This window comes from Acromyrmex echinatior, chromosome 6, assembly GCF_024713525.1.
Source record: "Acromyrmex echinatior isolate Ae372 chromosome 6, ASM2471352v2, whole genome shotgun sequence".
Taxonomy (NCBI): domain Eukaryota; kingdom Metazoa; phylum Arthropoda; class Insecta; order Hymenoptera; family Formicidae; genus Acromyrmex; species Acromyrmex echinatior.
In genome coordinates this window covers 14,396,322-14,408,773 of record NC_141857.1, presented here as the reverse complement: position 1 = coordinate 14,408,773, position 12,452 = coordinate 14,396,322, and the positions used below count along the sequence as shown (strand labels likewise).

General features: G+C 34.3%; 1 protein-coding gene across 6 annotated transcripts in view; it reads left to right on the top strand.

The window, feature by feature from the left end:
- The window catches only part of LOC105144031 (dual 3',5'-cyclic-AMP and -GMP phosphodiesterase 11), a 234,137-nt gene that overhangs the window by 206,847 nt on the left and 14,838 nt on the right, over positions 1-12,452 (top strand). For 5 of the 6 annotated variants that reach the window (XR_845839.2, XM_087406851.1, XM_087406850.1 and 2 more), the window contains 10 exons: positions 2,139-2,387; positions 2,461-2,571; positions 2,729-2,826; positions 2,905-2,968; positions 3,040-3,275; positions 3,337-3,436; positions 3,531-3,785; positions 3,853-3,962; positions 6,246-6,651; positions 8,109-8,192. Coding sequence is in view for 5 of the 6 variants with exons in the window: in XM_087406851.1 (XP_087262977.1) it covers positions 2,139-2,387; positions 2,461-2,571; positions 2,729-2,826; positions 2,905-2,968; positions 3,040-3,275; positions 3,337-3,436; positions 3,531-3,785; positions 3,853-3,962; positions 6,246-6,651; positions 8,109-8,192 (1,713 nt within the window). In the remaining variant the exon portion in view is untranslated. The remainder of the gene's footprint in view (positions 1-2,138; positions 2,388-2,460; positions 2,572-2,728; positions 2,827-2,904; positions 2,969-3,039; positions 3,276-3,336; positions 3,437-3,530; positions 3,786-3,852; positions 3,963-6,245; positions 6,652-8,108; positions 8,193-12,452) is intronic. The other variant, XM_087406852.1, reaches the window with a different exon arrangement.

The following is a 12,452-nucleotide window of genomic DNA, read 5'->3' as shown; positions in this document are numbered from 1 at the left end:
TTCTAATGGCCTATTAAAAAAAAACAAGTATATACTTATAGAAAATTTTTATTTTTTTTTAAAGTACATATCTTAAACTATTTTTCTACATAATCGCCGTTGTTGATGCATTTATTATAGCGAGACACCAGACGTTATATCCCTAATTGCCATCTGTGAGGCAAACCACATGGTGACGGCTTCTTTGATCTCGTCATTTTAAAATCGCCAGCCAGCAAGGGAGGATTTCAAATTAATTTTCTCTTTAACTGGGGCATTTTTTCGTTATCCAATCAAAAGCTATAGTTACGACTATTTTCATTTTTAGAGATCAAAAGACGAAGATAGCCTTAGCCATGTTGCTTATGGTTGCATAACAAAAAAACGTCACTGCAAGCATCAAATCGTCATTAACCAGAGACGGTCGTCCGCTCTGTTCATCGTCATATATATTTTCGTGCATTTTATTAAAACATCGCATCCATCTTCGCACCATTGAATCACTTATTGCATGTTTTCCTATATTGCACAAATTTATCGGAGAATTTTAACCGTATTAATATTCCTCGCATTTAAAAAACGGGTCGGAGACTATATTTCATAAGCGACTGACATCGCAATTTGTTTAAACATTGTAGACACCAGGAACGCAGACCGAAAGATTTTTTCTGTTCAATTCCGATTTCGATTTAATAAAATATCAAATAAATGTTTCGGTTTCATCCTTTTTTACTAGTAAAGAAAACCAAAATCGGAAAAATTACGGTTTTTGATCGATTTTTTTTCGGATTTACTTTCTCCCTTCCCCTTCCTCCCTACCTCCTTCCCTTCCTCTGCTCTCTTTCTCTCTCTTTCTCTTTTTCTCTTATTCACTTTATTCTATTTATTTTTCAAATTTATTTATTATTAAGGAGAAGCATGGAGAGGAGAAGGAGAAAAAGATAAAAAGAGAAAATGTGTTTATCTGCTCTCTATCTCATTCTAGAGAACTTAGTAGGAGAGAGGTTAACTGATTAGATGACTCTGAACAAAAATTACATAAACATTATTTTAAGCACATTTTTCTCAGATTTTTCTTACAACTTATTTTATTCTTATTGATAGATCTTTTATTACATAATATTTACATATTATTTAATTTCATGATTTAGAATAAATCCTTGCAACATATTCGTAAAATAAAGATGAAAAAATGCTAGTGTCTTATACAAAGTTTACGATATTAAATATCTTTCGCTATTCCACCAGATTTCTTAAATCATATGAGATGATTGGAGGTATTTGCATTCCGGTTCTTAAGAGGGCTGGCGATGGTAGATTATACATTAGTGATTTAGGTGAAGGAATAGACAGAACAAAGATTAAGAACAAGGATAAAAATCAAAGATTAAAGACCCGGTATCCGGAAAAGGATTCAAATTAGATTGAAATAGATTCGTTTGGTTATTGCTGAATCCAAATTTTTGACTTTTTTAAATCCATTTCAATCCAATTCAAATATAAGCAATGTTTTAATTGATTTTAATCGATGACGTGGGATTGAAACTATGAGATTTCTATTCCTTTCAATCGAAAAAAGGTTTTACGGAAAAAATAAACCATGTAATTTTTGCCATCTCGCGAAGCGAAATATTAATTTTAAGTTGAAGATTGTTCAGATTAGGATTCAATGTATTCAGTCTTTACAAAATTCAATACTTTCTTCGCGGATAACGCAGAAAATCTGATTTAGATGGATTTATCCAATCCGTTCTCGTTTGCTGGGAATAATTAAAAATCGCGCCAATCCTTTGTCAACGAATCAACAAACTTAGCATGCATGTGCATTGCATTGCTGAAGCGGCAAAATTAAAAAATGGAGTTTACCTTTTAGATAGCCCTTGTAATTTTAATCTCGATTCAACTAACTCTTTAATTAACTCTTCATTTTTTTTTAGATAGAAAATAATATTAGTTAGAAAATAATTTTAATTAGAAAAGAATGAAAAGTAAATTGTGTGCGTGCGTGCGTCTAAGCGAGCGTGTGTGTGTGTGTGTGTGTGTGTGTGTGTGTGTGTGTGTGTGTGTGTGTGTATGTGAGAGAGAGAGAGAGAGAGAGAGAGAGAGAACCAAAATTAAAATTAATCTACATTGATAGAAATAGGCGTTAAATGTTTCAGGATTCGAGGTTTAATTGTGAAATTGACGCTTTAACGGGATACCGTACGCGTGCCTTGCTGTGCATGCCTATTAAAGATTGCAACGGTGATGTAATCGGAGTGGCACAGGTGATCAACAAGCTTGGCGGCGAAGGACAATTTACTGCGCAAGATGAAAAGGTTTTCGCTGGTTATTTACAGTTTTGTGGTATCGGTTTAAGAAATGCTCAACTTTACGAAAAGAGCCAATTAGAGGTGAAGAGAAATCAGGTAAATGTTAATTTCGTCGAACCGATCGAAGTGATGACAAGAGGGATCTAATTTATTTTAATATTAACATCAGGTTTTATTGGATTTGGCTAGAATGATTTTCGAGGAACAAAGTACGATAGAGCACATGGTTTTTAGAATTCTCACGCATACGCAATCATTGATTCAATGCCAACGTGTTCAGGTAATTGACATAAACAAACGTCGTAAGAAGAATGCAATTACGTGAGCAAAAAGGCGCTGACTAGTGAAAAGCGGTTATGGGGGATAAAATTTATCCTCTATCACCAGTTTTTCACCAATTAACATTCGGTTCATTACAATGTCATGATTGTTTTCAGGTGTTGCTCGTGCACAAAGCTTCAAAGGGAAGTTTCTCGCGCGTTTTTGATTTCGAAGCGAATGATCTCGCTGGCGAGGATTCTGATTCTCGCACTAGGTAAATTAAGTTTATAATTACGTCTAGCTTTTTTCGATAAGTTTATTCTAGATATTTAATTAAATCCTTTTATTGCAGTCCTTTCGAGAGTAGATTTCCTATTAATGTTGGTATTACGGGTTATGTAGCAACTACCGGTGAAGTAAGTATCGCTTATTAATAATAATTTCTTGTAAAGCATTAGCGCTCGAGACGATATAAAAGATTTTTCAGACTGTCAATATATTGAATGCTTACGAAGATCCGAGATTCGATCCACTGGTGGACGATGGCACCGGTTTTAGGCATCGAACAATTCTTTGTATGGCCATCAAGAATTCATCCGGTCAAATAATAGGCGTCATTCAACTAATTAATAAATTCGACGATCTCCCTTTTACAAAGAACGATGAAAATTTTGTTGAAGCATTTGCGATCTTCTGCGGAATGGGAATTCATAATACGCACATGTGAGTATACTTGTGTATCTCATCTATCTCGAATATTCGACTTAATTTATCGGATCTTTAGGTATGAAAAGGCTATAATAGCGATGGCAAAACAAAGCGTCACTTTAGAAGTATTGAGTTATCATGCATCAGCATCATTAGAGGACGCGCAAAGATTGAAGGTTGGTGCTTCAGCTTCACACTGTATATTTCAGCTACATATAATATTTAAACCATTAATTAAATACATTTATCATGTATTCTCTGTTTCGACAGAATTTAAGAGTCCCGTCATCAGCGCATTTTCAATTGCACGATTTCAAATTTGACGATATACATATGGAAGATGGCGACACTCTTACTGCGTGTCTCAGGATGTTTCTCGATTTGGACTTTGTTGAACGATTTCACATCGATTATGACGTACTTTGTCGTTGGTTGTTGAGCGTAAAGAAAAACTATCGAAACGTTACGTATCATAATTGGCGGCATGCTTTTAACGTAGCCCAAATGATGTTTGCTATTTTAACGGTAAGCTTTTTTTATCGATCGTAGCGTAGATTGTAATTTGTGAAATGAGAATTATAATCGTTTTTAGGCTACGCAATGGTGGAAAATCTTTGGTGAAATTGAATGTCTTGCCCTCATTATTGCCTGTTTGTGTCATGATCTCGATCATCGTGGAACAAACAATTCTTTTCAAATTAAGTGAGCACTTATATTTACTTTCGCATTTATGAGAACTATTGGCACATGACATTAAAAAAATGATTTTTTAATACGCATTCAATTAAGTTCGGTTTGTAACTGTTTGCATCACCTTTTTTCCGTTTGTACTTTAAAGAATTCAAAATTAACACATACAGCACAGAACGTTGAAAAAATGTTACTGAAATATTGCAATGTTGAATGTTGAAGTATCAATATTTTATCAATGTTTTATCTATATTGATTCTTGTATTGATTGTTAATGTTGTTGCAATTATATTGAATTACATTGAATTACATTGAAAAAAATTATCAAAATCTATTTTATTTTATAAAAAATGAACAATAATATAATAAAATATCATGTAAATAGAAAATTTAAATCACTTTAATCTTTTAACGAAACTTGTTTCTAAACGATATACGTTTATACTGGAATTAGCCGCGAATTGAACAGAATGCTTATGCATGTAATATTGTTTTAATTTGATCAGTCCAAAGCGTGACGTTGATTAGTGATTTTTCTATTATACATATCTGAATGTCACAATTTTATACATTTAGTGTTCGTGGATCATTGAAGCAGCAGTTCCTATACAATTAGAAAAGCTAAGTACTGTTGGATCAGGTACAAGATTGGATTGATGACCGCTTAGGAAAATAAGGAAATTCTAAAAAAAATTTTTTTACAAAAAGAAAAAATATACGTTAAGTGCATAAAAAAGATATTAAATACATTCTTCTTAATTAAAAACGGATATGAAATACATGTAATTAGCCAAATATTACGCGAGATACATGAGAGTGTAACATAAAATTATAAAGATTATGCGTTTTGTGGGTTTTCTCCATGTCCAGATCCATTCTTGGAATGCTGTGACTAAAATTAAATATTAATATAAAATTGTCAATGAATTACTGTGAAGAAAAAACTTGGGCTGTGTTCCATTTCACGCATTATACACATAATATATCATTTATCCTTGTTCATAACATTCAGCGAATAACAAGGATAAATAATGCAGCATGTACATAATACTTGAAACGAAATGCAGCCTTGACGTCATCATCGTCGTCGTCGTCGTCGTCGTTGTCGTCTCCTACTTCTCTCCCCTCCCCCATCCTCCCTCCCCTCCCCCCTTATTATCCTCCTCCTCCTCCTCCTCTTCCCCCTCCACCCCTCTCTCTCTCTCTCGTTCGCTCGCTCGTTCGCTCTCTCCTTGTCTGTCTCATGTACTTAAATTATACCCGTATGCGTATCAAGGTTCACGTTCGTTGCTAATTTTATTTTAATTTTATATTAAAATTAAAATTGTATGAAGGGATTGTAAAAAGCAGCTTAATAAAATACTTTAGGTACGTGTCACACGATTGAAAAAATTTGAAAAGCTGAAATACTCTCTTTTCGGAACACGATCTTCAGATTTCGGTATTGACTGCACCAATTTTATTCGAACTGAGAGATACCGAATCGAAAGATACCGATAACATTATATAATAAAAGTGTTTTGATTTTTTTAGTTTTTTTGATTGCGATTTTAGTTTCTTTAATATAAAATTTGTTGATATCAAAACTCCAAATAAAGTTAGTGATAGTGTCTCGAATTTGGCAGCGGCACGAACATATACGCTATGACATTCACACGTTAACGGTCAAGTAACCCGTCAAGCGACCCATTTCATATTTTTATGCACTTGGCGTTGTGACGCTATCGCATCACTTGATTGATTCCCAATTAAGGGAGAAGTTTTTTTTTTTAATTATAATTTTGTCGTTTGTGTTCTAGAATATGATATTAATCAATAATACTTTTAATAATAAAATTGAATTAATTATTGTGTGAAAAATATTTTATGTTTCACAGACGTTGCCATTCAATTCAACAGACATTGGATGTTTCTACAACGTCACTTTAACATTGATTATACATTTCGCTGTTTTGTTATAACTTTCGCAATGTTGCAATTCAACGTTTCCGAGATATTGATTCAACATAGTGTACTGGGAAAGGATTGAAAAAAATGCTAGTAACTTTGAGATATCTTGATATTTAAATTTGCAAGAGGACGCTGTTCCGAAATCACTTGTACTACCATCAGAGGAAGAAGTTGTGCAAACGGAAATAAACCGAGCTTAATGCGTAGTAAAAAAATTTTTGTTCTTAATATCGGGTAAATGTAATGTCGGGTATATGTAATGTCGGGTTCACATACGTGCATTTATGTCCTTTATCTTATTACGAATAGTTCTGTATCCATATGAAATACTTGTTCGCTTTTTAGAGCTTCATCACCGTTGGCACAGCTGTATTCAACTTCAACAATGGAACATCATCACTTTGATCAGTGTTTGATGATTTTGAGCAGCCAGGGCAATCAAATCTTATCAAATCTTTCACCAGAAGAATATTCGCGCGTGGTAAAGGTTCTTGAAGAAGCGATACTTTCTACTGATCTGGCAGTTTACTTCAGAAAACGTGGCGCTTTTCTTAATTTAGCACGCAGTGGTGGCTATAACTGGGCATTTGGTGATCATCGAGAGCTTCTACGCGGGATGTTGATGACAGTCTGTGATTTAGCCGCCATTACGAAACCATGGGAGGTTGAAAAGAGAGTAGCCGAACTCGTTAGTAGCGAGTTTTTCGAACAGGGCGACATAGAAAGGCGAACACTCAACATTACACCTATTGTAAGTAGCATGAGTAGCAGTTAGAGGTGCGCGAATCAAGCATTTGCAAGGTCGAATCAAATCGAATCGAATCTAAGACAATATATTCGAAAACGAATTGAATCTGATATCTTTACGCCGAATCGAATCCTTCTGATTCGAAAACGAATCGAATTCGAATCAAATTTTCATCTACTGACAATTAAAAAAACTTAAAAGCTGAAAAAATTCATTTGAATGTGCATGTCAAAAAATTGATAATGTGACAAATGTATTAAAAACAATTCTTTTTGATAATACCTGCACGTTGAAAATGACTCATCGTTTTTTCGTTTATTTAAAGAGGTCTGGATTGTCATTGAAAATACTTCATTATTTCTCAAATTAGTTTTTATTTATAGTCTGTTTTTAGTACATAAAGTATCACATTATAACGTAATAATAATTAGACAAATTAGAGACTTAGGCTAATTTTACAATATGCTCTTTGTTTCCTGTTTCTTGCTGTTTGTTTCTGTTTGTCTCTTGTCTTTTTGGTCAATAAGACAAGAGGCAAACAGCAAGAAACAGAAAACAAAAAGCACATTATAGAATTAGTCTTAAATCTTTATATACGTATAAGTAAACAAATAATAATCGCGATTGTAATGTATTATTTTAAAGGAACTAGTGACAATTTGTTCTGCACTGAGAGAAATGTTTAGTACATATAATCATCTATTTTGTTGACACATGACTAATAAAAATTTTCTTATTCTTTTATTTAGAAATTGTGTCGTCCTAACTAAAATTTTTGTTATTCCAACTGAACTTATTCTAATTGGAATTAGATTGTCGTAAGTTTTGGTTAAGATTATATTTAGGACAATATAATTTTTTAATGAAAAAGTAAGAAAGTTTTTGTTAATAACAAAATGAATGATTATACATACAAAACGTTTCTTTCAATGTTTCGAAACCTAATTTAAAGCCATAAATTGTTGTGCTAAATTTGTACCTTTTAGACCGTTTCATTAGCTTAAACAAAATGAATAGTATTTCAAAAAATGAATAGTATTGTCTTCAATGTAAACCAATAAGAGCATGCGCTTGTTCGAAGATTGGTAAGCGCTGATACAAGATTGGTCGCAGGAGATATAGGATAGACAGAGTGAGAGAGAGAGAGAGAGAAAGAGAGAGAGGGAGAGAGAGAGAGAGAGAAAGAGAAAGAGAAAGAGAGAGAGAGAGAAGGCGAGGGGGGGAAGAGGGGGAAGGAGGAGATAGGGGGAGGGGAGGTGTCGACCAAATGAATATAAAATAGGCGAGTGATTTTAAATTTCGAACTTATCCGGTTCTCTCAGATCGAATCGAATTCACTGTGATTCGATTCGATTTAATTTAAATTCGAACTCAATTTGCACACCTCTAATAGCAATGATAATTTGTATATAATCAAAATATTCTTGAATACATGTCATATTGTGCGTGTCATATTGTAGGACATTATGAATCGAGAGAAAGAGGATCAACTACCGATGATGCAAGTTGGTTTCATTGATTCGATCTGTCTACCCATCTATGAGGTATGTACAGCGTAACAAGAAATAATGATTATATGTATACTCTTTCAAGGATATATACACCGATTTTAACTCACTTAGTGCGTATACATATACGATGTGCTTGCCTGCGTGCATGCGTGCGTGCGTGAAGGAGTCAGGAAGGGGGAAGCGCGTCACCGAGATCCATGGTAGAGGGGAAGGGGTTCGTTCCTTCTCTCTCTCACCTGTTGCGTTCTCTCTGTAACTTATTATCCTTTTCTACCCATTGTTGAATGCAGTTCTTTCTCTTCTACTCATTGCAGTTCTATACTTATTATTTGCGCTGTTCCTCCCGTTGCGCTCTCTCCCACGTTGTCTTTTCGCCTTGCACGCGATTTAATTAAATAAATGTGATAAATATTTTATGAATTTTTAATGATACAACTTAGTAACTAATTATGATAATATTTTTATGAATTTTAATAATACTATCTAGTAACACTAATTATGATAATATTTTTTTTAGTAAATACAAAAATGATCAAGGTTCTTATCGATTAATCCAATGCTTATTGAATCGTACTACTGAACAGCTATTATTAACTAATTTTTAACTACAGGGAAAGAGGAAAGAAATCAAAATATATTTTAAAAATTTCATGCTTTATTTTAAATTTGATACATTTTTTTTTCAGTTGTATATTTTAAATACATTTTGTAATGCACAATTCTTAACATGTTTTACACATCGCATAATATTAATAACATTTAGATTATGTAAAGAATCTATATCTTCGTAATCAGCATCTAAGATCTCAATCGTCAAGTTGTCGCTATCGAGTATATCAGCTAGCTATTCGCGTTTTTCATCTCTTTTTACATATACGCCTTATTGTCGTCACTCTTTTCCGCACCAATTACAGCCATTGTAATCAGGCGTTTCGCCATGCTGTACAGAATCATCTCATCTTCCCATTGCAATCCATGGTGATAAGCACTCTGCCAGGAAGCGCAATACTTTTCTGATTTTGACAAGAAATTCTATGGGACACATAAAAATATAATGAGAGAGAATAGCTCCTTTTCTCAACACCACCACTTTCTTTACGATAAATTTCTTTTCAACGATAAATCCTTGCAGATCCACAAACGTTGGTATAGTCATAGTGAACGACTTTTCGAGACTGTGCTCGATCGTAAAGAATTTTGGTTTTTATCTCTTGTTAATTGAAAAGAGGGGGAGATATTTTTTCTTTCAGCAATAAGATAATATGCGTAATCTTGCATACTACGTTGGACATTAGGTTATATTCGATCACACGATCTCTCATCTATGATGAGACAATAGGTACTGTAGTATTATTATAGACTGTAGTATTCGCCTGTACATTCTCTTTGAATTCAAATTCTAATCACATGGCGTACCGCTCTTAATGGATTCGTTTTGTCGCGAGCAGTCAATGATAACGTGAGTATAACCGTGAAGAAAGTTTTTCATGTTCAATAATGTTTCACGATTTTCTTGGGGATTTTGGTAATGAGACGTACGGAAACGTACATACAAATCATATAAGACAGCGGTTTTGTATTTGTCAAAATCTAGATTCAGATCATCGTATAAAATCACGAATAAAATTCAGAGTTTAAATAAAATTTCACGTTGGTTAATTTATAATGATCGAAGTAAGTTTTAGTTGCTTCGTGATGTTTTTTTTAGCAGTTTACAGAGCAAAGAGAATAGATTTAGTACATATCTAGGTTTTTTAACTAAATCGCAGTCTTGATAGCCCACAAGTGCTTTGTCGTGTTTTACAATAAGGAATATACATACAAACCACGAACGGAAATTCATACTTAGATATCGTTCGCTTTCCAAGATACACAGCGTGAATAGTTTATTGACTTCGTTCAACATAACGTGAGGCATTGTATTTTGTATAATTCAAGCGTCGGTTTAGTCGCTGAATCTCCCACAATGCAATTGTTGTCGTTGCTCATATCAAAATTTAATTCGTGACGAATGTTAATTATCACACGTTTGTAATTTTCGCAAAAGCCCAACAACATGCTGAGCGGCATGCAAAAGTTAAAATATCCGTCAGGTGTCATTAAACTTTTCGCACTATACTTAGACGGAATAAGTTCAGCATTATGCATAATCATTGTATTGTCACTTGAAAACGATGCATAGCTCTTTAGAGTATTGGTTATTCCAACATTTTTATTACGATCAATCTGCACCATTAATGAGTGAGTTCATATCGAATTTCGTCAAACATGATCGCCACGCAATTACTTCCAAATGTTGGCTGTTTTTGTTGATCTTTTTCCTTTGACGTCAATCTACTTTCGACGTAGGGAACACTTTCACACGGTAGCATGTATAAATCCTGCTGTTGGGGCATTCTTATCTCGCTATGTTCAAACATGGTATTGATTGTATGTATGAAACTCGAATTTGACAGTACGATCGTCAAAGATTAACTTACCTCCAATATTCAAGATATCAACCATCTCAGATATTTACATACAATAAAGCTCAATAATTGTAAAAATTTAACATTTGATGCAGTAAGCTTCCTTCTACTGAACGATTGAATATTTTTGTTGTCCCTCTAGCAAAAATTATGTCTCTAGTCTATTTCGCCTGTTCCTTCAGAAAAAGTATCACGTTATCGTTGTTGTATCACTTTATCGTTGTCGCCTCCGTACATATAATCTAACGATCTTTCTTCTCCACGAAAATAGAGTAATCATCCGTTTTGATCCATAATGCGAATTGTCAGATCTGTAACGCTTCGTATGATGATCGGAAAGTAAATGATCTGTGTCGGTCTTTCCGATATCTTATGTCCTGGTGACACGCTTGGTGAAAATTCATGTATCGTGTGCACGGATTTATTGTTGCTGTATGCACCCGTGATCACGTTGCATTCAATACGAATGATATTTGTGTTGATGATATTTATCTGATTCGTGTCACTGATGCGGCTCCAGGATGCGATTCAATGAAAATCAAAAGCGATCCAATATTCTAAGGTTTGGTGAAATTTATCCGATTAGCGCATTTGAATTTATTCTTCGTTGATTTTATTCTTCATTGTATTGTTATTGGCATGAATAGTCAATGGATACTGTTCATCCTCTTTGCGAAGCGTTCTCTCTCTCGCAACATCATTAGGATGAAATTGTAGAATTGCACATATTAGATACTTGTTTATGTCACATACGATCCTTCGGGAATGACAATTTCTTTGTCATCTTCGTCAAAGTAAAACTTATAATTCAATGAATTTATATTAGACATTGTATGGTTGATTTCAAAGTTCGTCAGACCAAGATCGTAATCGCCATCGCTCAAATCTACGGTCGGAAAGTAGCAAGCCGCTACTCTTATCGGTGAGCGTAAATGTCAGTGACATGTTTGAATGAATACTGAATTGAAAGAGTGCAATGTCAATTCTTAAATTGATTGTTAACTGTCTGTAAAAACTGTAAACACAGTTATCCACAGTTTGATCGTAATGTTGATAAGGCGTGGGATTATACTTGAATTGCGTTACGTCCAAATATCGCACCAATTCCTTCAATGATCGAAGATTGTCGAAACTATCAAAGTAAACAACACGATCTCCCCGCTTCGCATATGCCACCCAATGAATATTTGGTCCATCAGCATTATCCAAATTTACGATATTTCTCTCATTTCGATACATTCCCCCTGTTGGTAAAGTACGCATAAAAATACCTCTAAAATACATATACGTTGGAATACATATACGTTTTGCCAGGTGTTGCAGTTATACGTTGGTAATTACATCCTTCGGCATTTTTGGCAATTGTTTAACTTCTTTTTTTTTAAATATTTTTTCGTTGTGACTTCTCGTCCACGCTTGTACGGAGCGAGGTAAATTCCATGACCTTTCATGATGCGATTATGACGTTTTAATTTTTCCATCTGACATTGCGTGGCTTTATTATCGTTTAGCTCTTGCGACTCTTGCCCCACCGCTGAATGAGCTGAAGACTCCCAACAGCAGTAGAATAGGTAAGATATCACCGCGTATTGCCACCGGTAGTATTCATTTTTTCGCCAGCTTTTTCTTCATCCGCTCTCATGTCGTTTTTTCAATGTTATCAGTGTCATGAAGGGAGAAGATATGAAGCTTGTGCGATAAAATCGCAGACGATTAAAGTGACTAATGTCGACAATAAAGTACAGACTGAAAAAGAAATACGTAAGCATAGAAACATGCTGTCGATTTCTATACGCGGAATCAACCAATCAGAGTTCTTTATTTC